Source organism: Artibeus jamaicensis, unplaced genomic scaffold, assembly GCF_021234435.1.
Source record: "Artibeus jamaicensis isolate MK-2021 breed Jamaican fruit bat unplaced genomic scaffold, CSHL_Jam_final contig_1015, whole genome shotgun sequence".
Classification (NCBI taxonomy): domain Eukaryota; kingdom Metazoa; phylum Chordata; class Mammalia; order Chiroptera; family Phyllostomidae; genus Artibeus; species Artibeus jamaicensis.
Window position 1 is genome coordinate 8,628,370 of NW_026521194.1, and position 20,203 is coordinate 8,648,572.

General features: G+C 51.6%; 2 protein-coding genes across 8 annotated transcripts; one reads left to right on the plus strand and one right to left on the minus strand.

Moving 5' to 3' along the window:
* Window positions 1-211: 211 nt before the first annotated feature.
* Window positions 212-4,542, minus strand: LOC119039496 (mitochondrial chaperone BCS1). 4 transcript variants are annotated; one of them, XM_037132251.2, is made up of 8 exons: window positions 4,470-4,542; window positions 2,331-2,699; window positions 2,091-2,230; window positions 1,711-1,905; window positions 1,366-1,429; window positions 958-1,127; window positions 635-752; window positions 212-524 (listed from the first exon to the last, which is right to left on the minus strand). In XM_037132251.2, exons 2-8 carry the CDS (start codon window positions 2,648-2,650, stop codon window positions 272-274), a joined length of 1,260 nt encoding a protein of 419 aa, XP_036988146.2. In that variant the 5' UTR covers window positions 2,651-2,699; window positions 4,470-4,542; the 3' UTR covers window positions 212-271. The 4 variants fall into 4 exon arrangements, with proteins under 4 accessions (XP_036988146.2, XP_036988144.2, XP_036988147.2 ...); XM_037132249.2 differs by lacking the exon at window positions 4,470-4,542 and adding an exon at window positions 3,907-3,993; XM_037132252.2 differs by lacking the exon at window positions 4,470-4,542 and adding an exon at window positions 3,768-3,790.
* ZNF142 (zinc finger protein 142) lies at window positions 4,108-19,929 on the plus strand. Of its 4 annotated transcripts, none has more exons than XM_053668918.1 (10): window positions 4,108-4,280; window positions 4,518-4,663; window positions 5,380-5,705; window positions 8,297-8,896; window positions 9,898-10,083; window positions 11,241-12,065; window positions 13,629-13,806; window positions 14,555-17,468; window positions 18,099-18,204; window positions 19,099-19,929. In XM_053668918.1, exons 3-10 carry the CDS (start codon window positions 5,426-5,428, stop codon window positions 19,566-19,568), a joined length of 5,559 nt encoding a protein of 1,852 aa, XP_053524893.1. In that variant the 5' UTR covers window positions 4,108-4,280; window positions 4,518-4,663; window positions 5,380-5,425; the 3' UTR covers window positions 19,569-19,929. The 4 variants fall into 4 exon arrangements, with proteins under 4 accessions (XP_053524893.1, XP_036988140.2, XP_036988138.2 ...); XM_037132245.2 differs by having other exon boundaries at window positions 9,925-10,083; XM_037132243.2 differs by lacking the exon at window positions 4,518-4,663.
* Window positions 19,930-20,203: the final 274 nt, after the last annotated feature.

The following is a 20,203-nucleotide window of genomic DNA, read 5'->3' on the forward strand; positions in this document are numbered from 1 at the left end:
GCATATATTCCCACATTATGTATACGTACGTGTGTGTGTGTATTGTGGAATGCCTTTGGGTGGAGGACTGCTTTTCTGTTCACTATAGTCCCCTTTCCTCTGTCTTAGACTGTGCCGATAACACCTGTATGTGTGGATGCTTGAGGGCCCCTGTAGGCACCTCATTGCAGCTCAGGCTTTTCAATGAAGTACCAATACAGGGAAATCAGACCAGAGTAGGGTGACAGGCGTTTATTGATCCCCTTGAGGAGAGCTGAGCACAGCCTAGCTGTCACCTCCTCAGGGACTCAGCATTGTGAATTGCACCATTAGGGTCATTTTTATACATCATAAAGTAGCCCTGCACCTGGGCAGGACTGATCTGTGTTGTGGCTTGAAGGACACACTCTGCAAAGGTCTCTGCCAATGAAGGTGCTTGCCCTGGATAGAACCTCTGGAACATCTGGGCCAGCTGCCACTGTGAGCAGTAGCCCACATACTCCTTCAGGTCTACTCGCCCTGGGCGTATCAGGGCAGGGTCCAATCTAAAAGAAGGCAGCAAAGCAGAGTCATGGGCAGTACTACCATTGGTCCTCCCAAGGAGTAGAGCTGGAGGAGTTTGGCCTCGCAGTCTGAGTGCCTCACTCCTTCCTACCTGTCAACGTGGTTGGTAGTCATGAACACAATGCGGGCCTCAGTGGAAGCCACACCATCCAAGGCATTGAGCAACCCACTGAAGGTGAGACGACCTAGACCTTGGTACTTTACTGGGTCTGGACAAAGGCAGATAAAGAAGTACAAGTAGTCGGTTGTAGCCTTACTTAAAGCAAGCCCCTTCCATTCCCTACCATATCCCTCTACTTATCTGTGCCTCTTCTGGGCTCTTGTTGCTAACCCAGAAATCCATTAACCCTCTGGATTTCTACCTTCTTCTACTGTTCCTCATTTAGAAATACCCTTTCCCTCAACTCCTCTTACCCTGCACAGACAGGTCTCGACTGAGAAAGGCAGCATCCACGTCCTCCAGGAGCACCAGGCTCTGCTGCGGGGCTGCACTCAGCAGGTGGTTGAGCCGGTCATCGGACAGGCTGGAGTCTGTGAGGCTCAGCAGGCAGATGCTGTGCTCCAGCTCCCCAGCCAGGGCTGTGCTATGGAGGATGGGAGCGCAGGTAGTTGGCGATCTGGGCATTTGTCCTTGAATCCAACTGCTCATTCCTCACTATACTAGGTGTGTCTCAGGCCCAGCCCTTCCACCACCCCACCCCAATGTTCTCCATGTCTTATGTTTATCCTGGTCCCTGTTCCCCACGTTTATTTCTCTTTCCAATCCCATCAACCCAGTTTTTCTCCAGTTTGACGGTTAAGAGAAACGTTGACTCTACTCACATAAAACTGCTCTTTCCACAACCAGGGGGCCCATGAAGCAGGTAGCCACGTCTGTAGGGAATGCCTGGCAATACAGCAAGGATGACTGTCAAGACCTAAGGTCAATTGTGTACTCTGCCCCAGATGTACACATGCATTCCCAGCCCTGCTCCCAGGAGGCCCAGACCTTGCTATTGGGAGGAATCATCCCCGTAGGCAACTGTTCTTTCCTCTTCATCGCTGGGAATTGGGCTGGAGCTGTACTGGAATTGGAGCCACCCCACCTGGCCACAGAAACTAGCCTGCTTCCTCCTGCTCTACCGCCGCATCAAAAACAGCCTGGCCAAGACCCCAGCTGCTTCTCACCTCTGTCAGTGTACCACTTGGGGTTATCAATGAATTCCCGGACATCTCTGATAATTCGCTCAGCCAGACCCTGTTCTAGAACCACAGAATTCAGTGGCCGCCGCCGGCGTGGATACCCAAAGGGTCGCCATTCGGAGCCCATGGCTGTGTACATCAAGGTCTTCCCTTCCTCCTGCTGCAAGGCTAGCTCTCGAGCTAGGAAGGAGGAGAGAGACAAAACCAATGTTCTTCTCTGCTGTGCATGTAAGACAGAGCTTTGCCAAAACAGCTAACCCTCGCCCCCTGCTCCCATGGGCTCTTCCGAGCTTCTCATCCTCTGATGTCAAATGCCCCCATCCCCGCAACTCCCCGTGGAGCCTGCCTGTGTCATCGTCCCACACCTTCCTCCAGGATGTTGAAGAAAACCTTGCGGTCAGTGCCCAGAGCTGTGAAGGTAACAGATTCCCAAGGAGTACCCGTCTGCAGGTCTATCATCTGCATTTCTCGGCTTCGCTCCACTCGGATCCATTTCCCCTGATACCTGAGTAAGAATGGTCAAAATGGGGTGAATGAATGGGTCAAACCCAGCTCCTCTCATTCTCCTTTTCTGCTCTCAGAACCCTCCCTGGCCCCAACCTTACCAGATAAAGTGGTTTCCAGGGCTGGGGACAAATTCAAACTTAGTGGAGATGCGGCCACTTTCATGCTGAAGATACGAGGTCTCAACACTGAGGTGCTGGGTCCGGGTACTGTGGCGGGTGAGCCAGCTAAGCAACCAGGCATAGCTCCTGTCCCGAGCAGGGACTTCCAGTGTGATCATGTAATGGCGCCGGAATGCCACCAGGCCCAGCTGGGCACCCTTCCGGGCCAAGGCCAGGGCTGTACCCACACCTACCAGGCCAAATCCAGCCCCAAAGTAGGGGTTGTCCTTCAGGGCCAGGACAAAGTCTGAGAGGGGCATCTTGAAAGGGAAACAAAGAACCTTACAAGACCTGAGGCATTTTCAAAACCTGGGGGTGGGGAGCAGTGGAAATGGGGGGAAAAAAAAACGAGATTAGTTTATAAACTGGACTCTTCGATCCCTCCTCTCCCCACCCCTTTCCTCTTGCAGAAGATGAGCAGGAAAGGCCAGCTACTGCATGCTTCAATACCATCCCTTTGCGGGGTGGCCATGCTGTTGGAATTCAGGGCCTGGGACTCCAGACTTCTTGTCCCATTTTGCCCTCCGTTATCCTGTTCACATTTCAGTTTCCTGCCAGAGAACTATGTTCTCTTAATCCTGAGAACAGTGTAACCGGCTTCGCAACAGGAGAACAGATGGGCAGAATTTCTGTGGTACCTGGGACCAGCTGAAATACAAAGGGGCACACTGGCCAGATAGCAGAGGATGAAGCCATTCTCTTCCATTGATCTCTTGTAACTGTCATGCCTTGTTACCATGAGTAATGACCTTCAAATATCCTCTCCTTTACACGCTCAGTTCCTGATGTCCTTCTTTAACCCTTCAATACCTCCCATCTGTCTCTTTAAAATTAACTTTAGTTCTTGAAATGGCATTTGAATGGGAGTCTCCACCTCCTGCTCCACCAAACTGCTGTTACACAAGAGTCTAGGTCATTCTTCATAAAGATCCGCTTCAATCCTATTTCTCTCTCTACTCCAAACCTCTCAACAGACCCCAGAGGTCTCAGCAGACCTCTGCCTGGTGCTGAAAGCCCTCCACCTCTGTTTCACAGCTTAGCTCCTACAACTCCCTGTTGAACGAATGTGCAAACCATGTCCTGGCTCAAACAGTTCTCTCCACTCGGAAGCCCATTCTAATTTATTCTCTCCAATTGAAAGTCCTGCCCATTTGCTACTTCCATGGAGATTTTTCATAATTCTTTCACACACGCAAAAAAGGTGACCGAGTCTAATTCTAGACTGTAAGATCTCAAGGGGTAGAAAGCCAGCTGATTTCTCGTACACCTCCCCCATCCACTGCCACTTTGCTCGGAGGCTGGCGCGCAGGGCGCTGAACTGACAGCAGTGACCTCCACCGAGGCTCAGAGCTGGATACAGAATTCCAAAATACCTACGCGTGGAAGGCCACAGACAAAGCCCTTCCCTCTCCGGACCCTTGTAGGGCGCCTGGGAGCCCCCTCGCGAACCCCCCCACACCCCTCCTCGCGCCTCTGCCAGCGTGGTTTGGAACAACCCGTCTCTCCATCCCCTTACCGCCAAGACTCTCTGGCCCTCCCTCTCAATGGTTTAGCCCTTCGCACACGTGGGACGGGCCGCTTGGCTCCACCCCCGAGCTTTTCCCTCTACTTCCCGCCACGCCCGCTGAGAAGGCCCTGCCACTCTGCTCCACGCCTCTCGATGGTATTCCTCGGGCTTCCTGTCTGGGGTGGGTGGGGGGGGGGCGGGAACGCAAGAATGAACCATAGAGTACTCCTCCCGCCTCCAAGAGGAAGAGAGAGTGGCCTCCGTAGGCCCGCAGCTTTAGGGGCCGCTGGGCCGGAGGCGGTCGCACAAAGGGTACTCAGGGAGGTGGCTCCAGCTTCTGGTAGACTAAAGAGATGCGGCTCCCGCCGGCCCCGGGCCGGGAGGTGAGTGAGCGGCTGCCGGGCGGGAACTAGTAGGGAGTGCGGGAGGAGCGGCTGGCGGCAAAAGTTTCTCGTGCCCTAGAATCAGGGTGGGCCTGGGAGGTGGGAACCCCCTACGAACGGGACCCCAGCGTATCACGTTGCCGCCCCGGTGCCTCAGTCGCGTCACTGTTTTGGACCCCGTCCGCTTACCCGCTGCCTCTACTCAGGACCATAATTTTCACAATTCTCCATCCCAAGCCTTGCAGGTTACAAATCGACTTTTCCATTCTCTGGCTCTTGTGATTCCCGCTCCCGCCCAATGATGTGGACGCTGTCATCGCTTCCGCTTCACAGATAAGAAAGCTGAGACCCAGAGAAGCGAGGTTACTGCCCATACCTGCGCAGTGAGTCAGAGCCCACAGACAGTTGGAAACGGGGTGCCTTAGTACCCAGGCCAGGTTTCATTCATTCCCCAGCCCTTCTCTCTGCCTTAATTTGTCAGGAAGCTTTCATAGAAGAAAGGATATGTATGCAGATTCTTAAAGGATAGTTAGGAATTGATTAGCCAGACAAGAAAGATAGAGGAAGGGAAAAGGCCCATCAAGCCCAGAGACAGAGGCAAATGGATACAAGCATGTGTGAGAGTATGGAAGCAAAATAGAATGTGGCGAGCCTGGGGAATGAGGTATGACTGGCTCAGGGATCTGTTGAGGGGAGAGGTGGAAGAAGAGTCTGGAGAAGTTAGCAGGGGCCACACCATGAAGGAAGGGTCTTATACGCATGCTAAGAAATAGTGAGATCATAAAAAAGGGGGAAGGTACCTCTGAGATCTCTTGGCCCCATCCAATTTTGTTACAGATAAGAACACAGACCCAGATTGCTTAATGATTGGACCAAGGTCAGTTACCTCCAAAAAAATAACCTGCAGTCTTCAATATACTGGCCAAAATTTGTTGGCTCTCTCCTTATTATAATTTTTATTCTTGATGTTGTCATAAAAAGAAAACTTCAAGCTTCACTAGTTATGGCTGCCTAAGTGGGCAGGCACTAGGCTGTGCGCCCACGGCAACTGAGAAGAATGTGAGAGATCTAACTGTACTTTGTTTGGTTTTTCTTCTAGTTAGTTTATCAGCACTTCAAAGACCGCAGCGCACAAGTTGGTGGTGATGACAGACCCCATGCTGGACTCACAGCCAGCCAACAGCACTGAGGGGATGGATGGACTATGCTCTGAGCTATTGCTGATCCCCCCACCTCTCTCTGACCCTGGAATCTTGGAGCCTGTGCACAGCCCCTGTCCGTCTGGGAACCCCACACCTTTGCCTGCTGCCCCAGGCTGCCTGCTGGTGGAGGCCACGACAACAGAAGAGGACACAGGGAACATGGAGATCATTGTAGAAGCTGTAGCTGGAAGCCTGTCCCCAGGTGCTCCTGGAGAGACACCAGGTATGAACACAGTAGCTAGCAGGCCAGTGGGACAAACAGCCCTGAAGTTTTGTCTGCTATTTTTGATCCTTATGTGTGAGTAGAAGGAGAACCCAAGGTAGTGCCCTATTTTTGTACTGCGAGATGTTGTAATTTGATTTGCAGCTGGTAAATGTTGACTGAAAGCTGGCACGATGGTCACAACCTTGTACCAAGCTCTCGGCAGCCCTTCTCCGTGAAGGCATTGTGTCTGCTAGGCAGTAGTCCAGAAGGGAAGACATTTTTGACACCTCCGCCCAACCCTTACAGCAATAGTCCTTGGGGATTCTTTCCCCCATATTGACCGTCCCACCCAGAAATTCCTGCAGCCAGGAATTAGGCAAAAGGCCCAATCTCTGTCCACCACCCTGGGCTCAGCAGGGCTTCCCAGAAGTAATCTGGTATTTCCCTGCCCTGGTTTCTTGTGTATAAACATTCTTAACTCATCCAAGGAGTGCGGCTGAGAGTGAGAGTTGAGCATTTACACTTATGTAAAAAGAAACGATTCTCCCCTTTATTCTTCCCACATCTACAACTTTTTATTTTAAGCAACTTCTCTGTTTTTTTCATTGCCCTCCTCTAGCTATAGTTGCCACAGCTCCCCTTGGCAGTTTACAGAGAGCACTGGGAAGAGTAGTTCATTTGATCACCTAATATTGCTAAACTTTTATGTGGTGGAAAAAATAATAAATAAAAAACAAGCCTGGGGAAAACATTTGCAGTAAGAAAGAATTGAGTTAATGTCTTTAAAATTTAAATAACTCTATAAGAAGAAGAAACAGTATTTTTTTTAAAAAACAGGGATGAAGAAATCTACATGAAATTTTACTAAAAAAATAAGAATAGTCAATAACCATAAAGATGTTTCACCTCACTAACACACAAATAAATTCCAATTAAAAATAACTACAAGATGCCATTTTTGTTTTTTGACTTTGGCAAAAGTCGAGCGTTTTTTATAATACCTAGTGTTGGTGAGGGTTTGGGAAAACAGACACTATTTTATAGCTTATGGAGAGTATAAATTAGCATAATGTTTTGAAGGCCAATTTTATCTACATGACACATTTACAGTGTGTGTACTCCGACCCCTAATTTCACTCGTCAGGATCTGTCCTATAGGGAGACTCATGCACAGAGAAGGGGGGAGAAGCATGTGTGGGCTTTATTTGTGCTGATTGGAAACAACCCAAATGTCCATCAGTAAGGGCAAAATGTCACTTTGATTTATCCATGCTCTGAAGTACTATGAACTGGACGAAAAAATATAAGATAGATTTAAATGTACTCATAGATAAAAATATTCTTGCTATATAACCAAGGAAAAAAATAAGCAAATTGCAGAAAAATGACACCAAAAGCCTGAAAGGATACAGACCAAATTGTGAAGGTAGGATTTTTTTTTTTTTTAATTTATCTGTAGCCATGGCTGGTATGGTTCAATGGATTGAGTGCTGGCCTGCAAACCAAAGGATCGCTGGTTTGATTCCCAGTCAGGGCACATACCTGGGTTGTGGGCCAGGTCCCTGGTGTGGGGTGCTCAACAGGCAATGACACGTTGATGCTTCTCTCCCTCTCTTCCCCTTTCTCTAAAAATAAATACAATCTTTAAAAAAATAAAATAAAATAAAAAATATATCTGTATTATTTGAGTTTTTCTTTCAACAACAATACAGAGAGAAGAAGGACCACCAGAATAAATGGGAGACACGCATGGTCTGAGTCAGGGCTCCACCACTGACAAACACGGCAGCATTAAGCTCACAGAATCCCAGGTCCCTCTTCTCACAGGGCAGGTGGCGGGCCAAGAAAGTGTTTGCTAAGCCTTTATCAAGGCCCTGCCAGATGCTTAAGAAATGGCATTGATTACTGTGAACATAATTTGATTTTTTTCAAAAAGGATGTTCTCTGTTTTATGAATTACTATGTCTATGACAATCTCTTTTTTTTCTTTAATTTTGGGGGTTTTTTTTAGAGAGGGGAAAGGAGAGAGAAAGAGAGAGGGAAGCATCAACGTGTGGTTGCTTCTCGTGTGACCCCCACAGGGCACCTGGCCTGCAACCCAGGCACATGCCCCGACCGGGAATCCAACCGGCCACCCTTTGGTTCACAGGCCGGCACTCAATCCACTGAGCCACACTAGCCAGGGCCCTATGACAGTCTCTTCACAGAATGTGAAATTAAATCCCTTTGCTGTTTCTATTGTAGATGTCATTCCCAATTGTCATTTTCTTCTTTTGGAAGTTACTAATTTTTTATTTGGGAAAAATATATTGCCTTTTCTTAATTCTTTCTGGATTTGATTAACATTGTTATGTTCATTTAACAAGTATTAAGTACCTAATTTGTGCCAAGTATTGCTCTAGATACAAGGAATCCAAACACATGTGTGAGAGGTAGACTGTCTCTTCCCTCATGGGGCTTACAGCCCAGGTGCAGAACCAGACTTAAAGTCCATCTCCAGCCCATGAATATTAAAAAAAAGATTCACCTGTATTTTCTGCTAGTAACTAACTCCCGTGAGTCTCGTTCTGTCTGACTTGTGCCTTTCTCTGTTGGTCCTCTGCCTGCAGGTGTCCTGGTAAAGGTGGTGGAGGTGTACTTCTGTGAGCGCTGTGAGCAGAGCTTCGCAGAGCCCGCTTCGCTGGCCCTGCACCAGTGTGCCGAAACCCTTATACAGCCTGTGGAGGGCCTCCTTAGTCCCCCATGCTCTGTAGAGCTACCCCTCAGCAACCTCACTCTGTCTGGCCCTCTGCAGGGCCACAGCCCACCCGAGAGGCCCCTGCCATGCCCTGTGTGTAGACAGGAGTTTGCCCAACCCCAGGCCCTGAAGAGCCACTTCAAGATTCACTGGGGGCCCCCAGACACCTTCTCCTGCCCAGAGTCTGGCTGTGTGTTCTCTGCTGAAGATCGTAAGGGTCTGCAGCACCACCTGAGACAGACCCACAAAGTGGTTCCTGTGCCCTGTTGTTTCCGGGGCTGCCCCTTTCTCTTCGGGAGCCAGCAGGGCATGGAGCTGCACCGACAGGCCCATTACCCTTTCCACTGCAACCGCTGTAGCTTCGTGGGCTCCAACGTCAAACTCTTCCGGCAGCATCAGCGCAGCCATGCGGCCAGGACACAGGGAGAACTGTCCCCCGTTCAGGGTCTTCCATCGCAGGAGCTGCTGCCAGGTAGGAGGCCAGGGGCCCAGCAGGATGCCACCTGGAAAGGCAGTGTGTATCTAGTTCCGTGGGTGTGTGCCCGGATACCGGAGAAGCAGATAATGGCTCCGGAGGACAGAACTACTGACTAACGTGGGAAGGCATCCAGAAAGCTTGGACCAGTCAGAGTGTATGGGATACAGAGAAAGTCTTTGTCTGTGACTTTGAATGAAATTCGCCTTCAGCTGCATTGTGGCCTTGAAGTTACTTAACCATTCACTTTGTTCTGATCCATTTTAGAACTTTCTGAGTGCAAAGGCTAAAATGCCCACAGCCACTGGTAGAAGGCCTTTTGACTCCCTTTTAGAGTAAGTGGAATTGTGTAGGGGAAGCTGGGGTTGTTTGTAAAAAGAAACCTTCAAGGAAAGTGATGTTTCGCTGATTCTTCTCTTGGTCTCAAAAAAGGGTGTGGGTTGCACGAAGGAGCAGGAGGAAACAGCAGTCGGGCCAGGAGAGGCCGGGGTTCTGATGAGGGAATCTGGCTCACTAAGACTTGTCTGTGCTCTGCTCCCAAAGAGAAGACCCTTTTATTCCTGGGAAGTAGTCATAGGTCTTTGCCTTACCAAGGCAGCTGCTCCTATTGAGGAAGAGAAGGGATAGATTTGAGGGGACAGGGTGTGACCCTGAGTCACTGAGTTGGGTTTCCCAGAAAGAGAATTTAGAGTTCAGGTTATGTTCACCTGCACTGAGCTGGCAGCCATTAGACGGCGGCCTGAGCCAGGGACAGACAGTGCACTCCTCCATGTCGCAGTCCCTTCCCCCAGCTCCAGTGACCTCAGAGCTTTTGCTGGAATGGGTCTGAGGGTGGTGTTATCTGAGGTGTGACTGACTTTAGCCTGGAGCATTACTGAGCTTCCTAGTCTTGTTATCAGAGCCCAAGATTCCCTTCTGCTAAACAGGGCCGGGGTGGGGTGGCTCTGTCAGCCAGCGAGAGGAGTGTAAGCAGTTGGTGCTGTCATTGCCCCCTGTAGACTTCATCAGATTGTGTGTGTCTCCAGCTCCCACCCTGCCCCCAGGAGAGGGACAACCTTCAGAGGAAGCAAGTACACCCCTGCCCAGGCAGGAGTCAGCGGAAGAAGAGGAAAAGGAGGAGAGTGGCACCCTGAAGGACTCTCAGAAAGCCCCAGAGAAAAGCCAAGGGACTCAGCAGTTGGAAGGTAATGATATGACTAGACTTGAACTCGGTGGTGGGGAGCAGTGGATTGTGGAGAGCCTGGCATTGGGGTTCTAAGGTTTGGTTTTTTGAGCTTAGTTCAGATTCTTTCATTTTTTTAAAATATTCTATGTTTTAAAAAAGACTTTATTTACTTTTAGGGAGAGGGGAAGGGAAGGAGAAAGAGAGGGAGAGAAACATCAGTGTGTGGTTGCCTCTTGCACACCCCCTACCCTGGGGAGAACTGGCCTGCAGCCCAGGCATGTGCCCTGACTGGGAATCGAACCAGCAACCCTTTGCTTCACAGGCCAGCACCCAATCCACTGAGCCATACCAGCCAGGGCAGTTCCTTTCATTCTTAAGAGTCCACTTTGACATGTCTAGTGGGAAAATAGCAAATAGGTAAAAACTAGTAACACAGGATGTAGGGGTAAATAGAGTATGTTCTCTGGGGCTGGTTTTCCTCAGGCAGAACGCACTTTTTCAGAGAAGGAACGGGTAATATCCATCGTATAGAGATACCAGAGGTTACCGATGATCGGCAGCCTGTCTTGTCTGGCATTGAGCCCACCAGGATTTTTTTCCCTTAAACCCTTGCTTCCCAGTTTCCAGCTCAGTAGAACAACATTGAAACCCACTGCACAGGGCGCATGTTTATTGTCAGGTGTGGAGAAAAGATAGGATTATATTTACTACCAGCTCTCCATGACCTAGAACTCAGGAGCCCATGTTTGGAAGTTGGAGAACTTCACTACCTTCTCCTCTGCTCGTTCCCCGCGGGTCTCTCTTCCTTCCAACCAGCCTTGCTGACCCTTCCACTTGCCCCCGTGAACGTGGTCAGGAAGAACAAGGAAGCTCCATCCAGATTGTTCTTTTGAGCGCTCTAGACAGAGGCTCGGGAATAGTGGGCAGGTTGCTAGGTAAAACATTTCAGATAGGTCTGAGGAGTCCCTGTGATTTTGTTTCTGAAGATACTTGGGTTACTCGTCTCTTCTTTGAGACTACAGTATTCGAGATACTGTTGTCTGGTTTCCTGGAGAGAACAGGGAAAAACCACACTCTGTCTGTGTCTGGGCAAATTGTGGCTCCTCGATGATGTGGCCAGCCCCTGACCTATCGAAGAATCGCCCTTTCAACCGTCTCTGCCTCTCCCTCTCACAGGAGATGTGGCTCCTGGCACCGAGTCCCTCTTCAAGACCCATATGTGTCCAGAATGCAAGCGCTGCTTTAAGAAGCGGACTCATCTGGTGGAGCACCTCCATCTCCACTTCCCAGACCCCAGCCTCCAGTGCCCCAACTGCCAGAAGTTCTTCACCAGTAAGAGCAAGCTCAAGACGCATCAGCTGCGGGAGCAGGGCAAGAAGGCCCACAGCTGCCCACTGTGCAACTACAGTGCGGTGGAGAGGAACGCGCTCAACCGCCACATGGCCAGCATGCACGAGGATATCTCCAACTTCTACTCGGACACCTACTCCTGTCCTGTCTGCCAGGAGGAGTTCCGCCTCAGCCAGGCCCTTAAGGAGCACCTTAAGAGCCACGCTGCAGCAGCGGCCGCAGAGCCGCTGCCCCTTGGCTGCTTTCAGGAGGGCTGCAGCTACACAGCACCCGACCGCAAGGCCTTCATGAAGCACCTGAAGGAGACCCACGGGGTACGGGCGGTAGAGTGCCGCCACCACTCGTGTCCTATGCTCTTCGCCACAGCCGAAGCCATGGAGGCCCACCACAAGAGCCACTATGCCTTCCACTGCCCCCACTGCGACTTCGCCTGCTCCAACAAGCACCTGTTCCGCAAACACAAGAAGCAGGGCCACCCTGGCAGTGAGGAGCTGCGCTGCACCTTCTGTCCCTTTGTCACCTTCAACCCGGTGGCCTACCAGGATCACGTGGGCAAGATGCATGCTCATGAGAAGATCCACCAGTGCCCCGAGTGCAACTTTGCCACTGCCCACAAGAGAGTGCTCATCCGCCACATGCTGCTGCACACAGGTGAGGTGGCCTCCTTCCTGCCAGAAATGTAACGGCAGTAGCGACGATGGATGGGCATGACGTGGATGTACATGGATGGATGACACGTGAAGGGCTTTGCACTCATTGTCTCGTGTGACCTAGTATTCCTAGGGAAAAATCTGGTATTTGGAATTCATGAGCTTCAAGCTGAGCATCACTCAGCTAGAGAAGTAGCAGGCTAGGATTTGAACGCAAGCAGTCTAATCCAGAGCCTGCACTGTGACCGCTGTGTTGTTGTGTTTCACCCTGAAGGCCCTGTCCAGTTGTGCCCACCCCTGGTCAGCACCGGGTAGGTCAGCACCCAGCCTCTTAAAGAGAAGAGGCCCAGATCAGGAAGAGACCTCCCTTTGTGATTCAGGTTCTGGGATGTGCTGTGAGAGATGGGGTGAGGGGTCCTGAGCCACCACCATACACATTACAGCTCTGGCAGCCGTGACACTGAAACACGAGTCCTTTTGGTGACCTGGAAGTTGCAGACTTTCAATTGGTTACGAGCATTCCTGATACTTGGAGTGACAACCAAGTTCAGGCTTCCCAGTATAGCATCATCTCACTTGTGATCTCAGTGTAAGCACAGTGGATTGATAGGACATTTAAACATTTAAGGACTCTTTAGTTTATGAGGACAGTTTTTCGGCAGCTTGGGACAAAGCCATTGTTGTTCCCATTGCTTTAGTCTCAAACTTTCATTTTTATGAGGTCTTTTCTAAAACTGTACATCTATATAGTGTTTTATAGTTTATCGAGTTCTTTTATATATCTTTAAATGTAAAAAGATATATAAAGCTACTATATATATATATACATATATATATAATCTTACTTAACACGTAATAACAATCTTGTAAGGAAGGCAGGTTAAGATGGGAAACTCTGGAAATTTAAATGGCCTGTTTCAGAATCACACCACTAGTCACAGGACCAGAGCAGAGCACGCATCGCTGGCCCTTCACCGTAGGGACAGGGCCTGAGAGCATGGTCAGGGGTAACAGGGAAGGGTCCCGAAGGAGCACGGCACCCAGCTCCTTAGTGCCGGGTCTCAACTGACTCCAGGGATGTCTTGCCCTCAAGTTCTCGCTGGGCACCACTGAGAACTATGGGACATCTCATTTAATCTCTCTATCAACCATGGGAGGTCAGTATTTTAGTTGCCCTTTTCTTGGAGACAAGGAAACTGAGACTTAGAAGGGTTAAATGACCTACCCAAGGCCATGTGGCAGTAAGTTGGGATTTGAGCCACCACGTAATAGCTCTGTGCTTTCTTTGCCTCACTCAGCTGGTTCCTCTGTAAAGTGGAATAATCCCAGCACCTGCCTCGTAGGGCTGTTGTAAGGATTCAGTGAGAGGGGGCACTGACGCACCCTGACTCTTACGATCAGCACGTGAGGCTTGGGCCCCTGCCTGGTGTCAGGACAGACCTGCTGGGGAAATGGGCTGTCTGCTTACTTGATCTGTGTGTAAACTGGGTTTTCTCCCTTGATCTGTGTGTAATCTGGGTTTTCTCCCTTCTCATCCCCACTCCCACCCCGACCTTGACCTAAGGCGAGAAACCTCACAAGTGTGAGCTGTGCGACTTCACGTGCCGAGACATGAGCTACCTGTCCAAGCACATGCTGACCCACTCCAACACCAAGGACTACATGTGCACTGAGTGTGGCTACGTCACCAAGTGGAAGCACTACCTCAGCGTGCACATGCGAAAGCACTTGGGCGACCTCAGGTATGCGCATGTGCGCCTCCACCCCTGCCCCAAGAGTGTTGTGCTAACATACGGGTCTCCTCTTGAATTCTGCTGTGCCCCCAGTGCTCTTCTGGGCCCGGGAGACTCCCATAATGCACATTGCCTACAGCTGGCCTCTGCCTGTGGCCCAGTCTGCAGGTGACAGATCTCTGGGCTCAGAGAAGGCCTGGACCCAGAGCTTAGGCCTGAACACTAAGGTGTCACTTGAGTTCTCAGAGCCCAGTCTTGGGAAGGTAGATAGACTGCACTGTGGCCCCAATCCTGACCACTTCCAAATTCAGGCACCTTGCCCTCTGATCTCTGGGCACAGCTGGCTAGAAGTGTCTCCTTGGCTTTCATACCTCAATGGGAGAATGGAAACTGGGCGCAGAAACCTGCCTTGTGGAGCCATGCGCATGTCAGCTTCTTAGAAATCCACAGTGGGTTGCTGATTCACACCTTCCCTTTAGGGAGCAATATAGAGTAGGGGCTAGAACATAAGCCCTGAAACTAGACAGTCTCTGCCCTTCACTTTGTAACTTGAGACAAGTTACTGACTTCCTATGCCTTAGTCTCCTCACTTGTCAAATGGATATCCATTCATAGGGTGGTGGGAAAGAACATTGAATTAGATGGTGTATGCACAACACTGAGTGTAGAGCCTGACCCATAGTAAGTAGTGACTGTGAGTTGTTATGATTGGTTTACAGTTGTGATTTTGCTAACCAACCCCATCCCTTTTCACCAGATACCAGTGCAGTCAGTGTTCTTATCGCTGCCATCGGGCTGATCAGCTGAGTAGCCACAAGCTGAGACATCAGGGCAAGTCTCTGATGTGTGAGGTGTGTGCCTTTGCTTGCAAGCGGAAGTATGAGCTGCAGAAACACATGGCTTCCCAGCACCACCCCGGCAAGCCAGCCCCACTCTACCTCTGTCGCTACTGCAGCTACCAGAGCCGCCACAAGCAGGCCCTGCTGAGCCATGAGAACTGCAAACATACCCGCCTCCGTGAGTTCCGCTGTGCCCTCTGTGACTACCGCACTTTCAGCAACACCACTCTCTTCTTCCACAAGCGCAAGGCCCATGGCTATGTGCCTGGGGACCAGGTCTGGCAGCTCCGCTATGCCAGCCAGGAGCCAGAGGAGTCCAGGCAATGCCCGACACCTCCACCAGACTCAGAGTCCTCAGATCAGCTGTCTGCCCAGCCTGTGGGGCAAGACCACGATACTGAGACTGTGGTGGACCCCAGCTTGAACCAGACTCTGCCAGAGGCCGGTGAGGACAGTCCTGGGAGACAGGATGGCAGTGAAGTTCCCCAAGGGGATGACCTGGTCGGCAGCCCCGGTCCAGCGGAGGGAGATGAGGGCAGCTGCACACTGCACCTAGAGGCCTTGGGAGTCGAGCTGGGACCTGTGGCCGAGCCACCACTTGAAGAAATTGCTGAAACGGCCCCTGTAGAATTCAGGCCCCTGGATCCTTCAGGGCCCCTGAGACTGGAAGGGCCAGAGGGAACTTTGACAGAGCTGTCTACCTTTGAAGGTGCTGAGACTTCTGGCTTGGGTGCTGAAGAAGAGCCCATTCTGGAGAAACCAGTACCTGAGCCTCCCAGAAACCCTCCTTCCTCAGAGGAACCTCCTAATAGCTGGGTGGAAACCTTCAAGGCAACTCCACCCACTGAGACAGCACTCCTGCCTCAGTTGCCTGAATCAGAGTCACTACTCAAGGCCCTCAGGAGACAGGACAAAGAACAGGCAGAGGCATTGGTACTGGAGGGGCGGGTTCAGATGGTAGTGGTACAGGGAGAGGGGCAGGCCTTCCGCTGCCCACACTGCCCTTTTATCACCCGCCGGGAGAAGGCCCTGAGCCTGCACTCCAGGACAGGGTGCCATGGCCGCCGAGAGCCCCTACTGTGCCCTGACTGTGGGGCTTCTTTCAAGCAGCAGCGTGGCCTTAGTACCCACGTGATGAAGAAGTGCCCTGTGTTGCTCAAAAAGAACAGGAGCTTGCCCAGACCAAATTCAGCCATCCCTCTGCATCCTCTGCCCCCTGGCAGCCAGGCCTCAGAGGCTGCAGAAGGTGGGAAGCCAGCGCCTGCACCATTAGAAGTAGAGGTAGTGCTCTCAAAAAATGCTCCTTCTGAGCTTTCTAGGGAACCAGAAGAAAGAGAGGAGCCTCTGGCCACACTCTCTGGCTCTACAGTACTTCCTGCAGGAAACTCCTCATCCCCAGAGACCTCTGAGAAGTTCCACTTTGAACAGGGCAAGTTTCACTGTAACTCATGCATGTTCCTTTGTTCTCGGCTCTCCTCCATTACCTCTCATGTGGCCGAAGGCTGCCGGGGGATACGAAGCGGGGCAGGAAAGCGAAGTGCCTCCCAGACCCAGCCTGTTGTGTCCCTGCTGAGCAATGGGGACTTGGGTCCCCTAAACAGTGGGAATACAGAGTGCAGCCCTGGTGATGGGGACACAGCTGTGGTTCCAAAGCGGAAGGGGGCCCGCTTCTCCTGCCCCACATGCCCCTTTAGCTGCCAGCAGGAGCGGGCTCTGAGGACTCACCAGGCCCGGGGCTGCCCCCTTCAGCAGTCTGGAGAGTTGCGCTGTGGCCTCTGCTCATTTGCTGCTCCTTCTGCCACCGCCCTGAAGCTCCACCAGAAACGGAAGCACTTCATTGTGGTTCCAGCCCGTGGCCCCCGGCCCCCTCTTCAGTGCGGGGACTGTGGCTTCATCTGTAAACAGAGCAGGTGCCTACAGCAGCACCGGCGGCTCAAGCATGAGGGTGTGAAGCCACATCAGTGCCGTTTCTGTGACTTTTCGACCACTCGACGGTACCGTTTGGAGGCTCATCAGTCCCGACACACAGGTGTTGGCCGCATCCCCTGCAGTTCCTGTCCCCAGACATTTGGTACTAACTCAAAACTGCGCTTGCACCAGCTGAGGGTACATGACAAAACACCCACCCACTTCTGTCCGCTCTGTGACTATAGTGGCTACCTTCGCCATGATATCACTCGCCATGTCAACAGCTGCCACCAGGGCACCCCGGCCTTTGGCTGTCCCCAGTGTGAGGCCCAGTTCAGCTCTGAGACAGCACTCAAGCAGCACGTTCTGCGCCGGCATCCTGAGCCTACACCCCCAGCCCCTGGCTCTCCCGCAGAGGCCGCTGAGGGCCCCCTGCACTGCTCCCGCTGTGGGTTCCTATGCCCCAGCCCTGCTGGCCTGCGAGGACACACCTGTAAACACCCACGGCTCGAGTGTGGGACCTGCCAGCAGGCCTTCCCTAGCCGGCCAGCACTGGATGAGCACCGGAGGCAGCAGCATTTCAGCCACCGCTGTGAGATCTGTGACTTTGCTGCCCGGGAGCGCGTGGGCCTGGTAAAGCACTACTTAGAACAGCATGAGGAGACTTCAGCAGCGGCCTCAGATGGGGATGCTGGCCAGCCCCCACTGAGCTGCCCCTTTTGCGACTTCACATGCCGCCACCAGCTGGTGCTAGATCACCATGTGAAAGGGCATGGGGGCACCCGGCTGTACAAGTGTACTGACTGTGCCTATAGCACCAAGAACCGGCAGAAGATCACCTGGCACAGCCGCATCCACACCGGGGAAAAGCCCTACCGCTGTCACCTCTGTTCCTACGCCTGTGCTGACCCCTCTCGCCTCAAGGTGAGGTCCAGGACCAAGGGGGGCTAGGAGTGCTGGCTGTGGGATTAAACTGTCTGGGGTCTCTGATCCTGATTTTCCCAAATATCAGCTTTGTGACCTTTGTCAAGTTCCTTGGTTTCTGTAAGCCTCAGATTCCTCATCTGTGAAAATGGACTAATACCTCCCTCATAGGGTTGTTGTAAAGCTAAAATTTCATAATACATGCTAGTCACATGATGAACATGTAATGGATTGGGAATAATTTAGATAATGGTGATAGCTAACATTTATCAGGCAGTGTAATTTTAATCCTTTCAAAAATATGAGGTATAGTTACTTTTACTGTTTCTCATTTTACAGATTATTAATTAAGCTAAGAATTAGGGGTTAGGAAGTCCAGGCACACAGGTAATAACATGGTGGAGCTGAGACAGTCCGGGTCGACCTAGGGGTAGGCCCAGGGGGTCAGGTGTTGGGGTCACAGTGGCCAGACTGAGGAACCTGACTGGCAGCACTAGTAAGGACAGGATGGGAGCAGGGGACCGGGCGATCTGCCAGCAGTCTCTCTGCCTGCTTCCCCTAGTTCCTCTTCCATTGAGTAGCCAGGGGTGCCCATTTTCTCGGCATATTCTGTGTTCTTCCCTCCTCCAGTACCATATGCGGATCCATAAGGAAGAACGGAAGTATCTGTGCCCTGACTGTGGCTACAAGTGCAAGTGGGTCAATCAGCTCAAGTATCACATGACCAAGCACACAGGTGAGTCTGTGGTTCTTGACAGGCCCAAGGGGTTCCCCCATTCCCTGGCACACCCAGCCTCCCTGTGGTAGTGTCTGTCCTCACTCAGATTCAGGGTGGTGGGTAGACTGAATGGCTAAATAGCTTCCCAGCCCACTGAAGCATAAGAGAGGTGAACAGAGAGCCTGAGTATGTTTACTTTTCAAAGGCTCCCCGGGTGATTGTGGCACCAGGTTGCTCACCTCTCATTGAGAACCCCCAACTCAGTGACTAAGGGCCGGTCTCTGGTTCCTACAGACCTGATGGAACTCTCCTGGGTGAAGAGGAGAGAGTGGGAGGGTTCACCTGTTTCTGACTCCCATTTGTTTCTCCTGGTGTGGCGCCCATGAACCACAGGTTCTCAGAAAAGGGTTAATGATGGTGGCGTGCCTGTGATTGCTGCATATGACCTCCTCTTGTAAAGGAATTGAGTGGTGGCATTCCAAGGCCATCTGTGTCTATGAATGCCACCTTTTTCATTTCTACCCATTTCCCTCTTAAGTATCTTTTCTTTGACTTCTTGAACTGAGCAATTGGATTTATCACATCCCCAGCTTCCATGAATACCCCATGACCAAAAGGAGGTTGAAATTTCCTCTTTGGAAATCCTATCCTATTCGAGGATCCATTGCCATCAGGTGGCTATTTAACGGTCCAGTTAGTTATCAGCCCTTATTGAGCACCTGTTGTATACAAGGAACTGTGTTGGGAGAAGGGCACAGAAATGTCAGACAAGACTGGAACATTCCAAAGGCACAGTATTGCTTGCTGCTTGTGCCTTTACATCCCAGTATCACAGTGACTCTTGCTGTCCACTGAACCCTGTTCCACTGCCTCCAGTGGTGACTTGTTCCCTGTCTTTGCCACATCCTATAGGACTGAAGCCATACCGGTGTCCCGAGTGTGAGTACTGTACCAACCGGGCTGACGCACTGCGAGTGCACCAGGAGACCAGGCACCGGGAAGCTCGGGCCTTCATGTGTGAACAGTGCGGCAAGGCCTTCAAGACGCGCTTCCTGCTGCGCACCCACCTCCGCAAGCACAGCGAGGCCAAGCCCTATGTGTGCAATGTGTGCCACCGTGCGTTCCGCTGGGCTGCTGGCCTGCGCCATCACGCCCTCACCCATACCGACCGCCACCCCTTCTTCTGCCGCCTGTGCAGCTACAAGGCCAAGCAGAAGTTCCAGGTGGTCAAGCACGTGCGCAGGCACCACCCTGAGCAGGCCGACCCAAACCAAGGCGTGGGCAAAGACCCCACCACCCCCACGGTACACCTGCATGACGTGCAGTTGGAGGAGCCCAGCCCTCCTGCTCCTTCTGCTCCCCCGACTGGACCAGAGGGCTGAGAGCCCACCCCACCTCCCACACAAGAAGAGGGTGTGGTCCAAGATGTCCAGAGCTAGCCTGAGAAGCTCAGAGCATAAGGAAGGACTGGCTTTGGGTGTCAAGGTGGCTGGAGCCCTCCTGGGACTCTGGCTGTAGGACTTTAATGTTAGCGGCTACATCAACAAGAGACATGGGCCACAAGTTGATTTTGTGTGGACACCCACTGTCCCTGACTATAAGATCTTGGTTTTACCAATTTCATTTTCTCTTTCCTTCTTACTATGTTGAGTCCTGTTTTCATTCAGCATCCTCAAAACAGTTGTACCTGACCGTGTGTGCTGTTGTGCCTAATGCTGTATAAAGCATGTTAAACAGAATGACTACCAGCTTACAGACTCGTCCATGTTTCAACATTTCCAGGCTGTCCTCCTGATCTGCCCTGCCCCCTCTTCGACCTCTGCCTCTTTTTCTCCTTCCCTCTTCACTGAGTGAGTGATCCTCAAACAGGCCCAGGTCCGCCTTCTCTCTCTACTCTTGAGCCTGGCCCTTACTCTGCTCCCTATTTTGGAGCCACTTTGTCTACCTGTAGAGGGAGGATTGCCATCTACTAAGCTTCCCTGTGGAAGCAGCTTTAATTCGACAGCAGTGCTTAGAC

Bases quoted from the DNA above. Each gene is read 5' to 3' on its own strand.
- ZNF142 (XM_053668918.1), top strand. From the start codon at position 5,426: ATGACAGACCCCATGCTGGACTCACAGCCAGCCAACAGCACTGAGGGG. The intron at 8,897-9,897 runs GTAGGAGGCCAG...TGCCCCCTGTAG, and splicing joins ATCGCAGGAGCTGCTGCCAG to ACTTCATCAGATTGTGTGTG. The intron at 10,084-11,240 runs GTAATGATATGA...TCCCTCTCACAG, and splicing joins AGGGACTCAGCAGTTGGAAG to GAGATGTGGCTCCTGGCACC.
- LOC119039496 (XM_037132251.2), bottom strand. From the start codon at position 2,650: ATGCCCCTCTCAGACTTTGTCCTGGCCCTGAAGGACAACCCCTACTTT. The intron at 2,231-2,330 runs GTAAGGTTGGGG...ATTCTTACTCAG, and splicing joins CCTGGAAACCACTTTATCTG to GTATCAGGGGAAATGGATCC. The intron at 1,128-1,365 runs GTGAGTAGAGTC...CATCCTCCATAG, and splicing joins TGTGGAAAGAGCAGTTTTAT to CACAGCCCTGGCTGGGGAGC.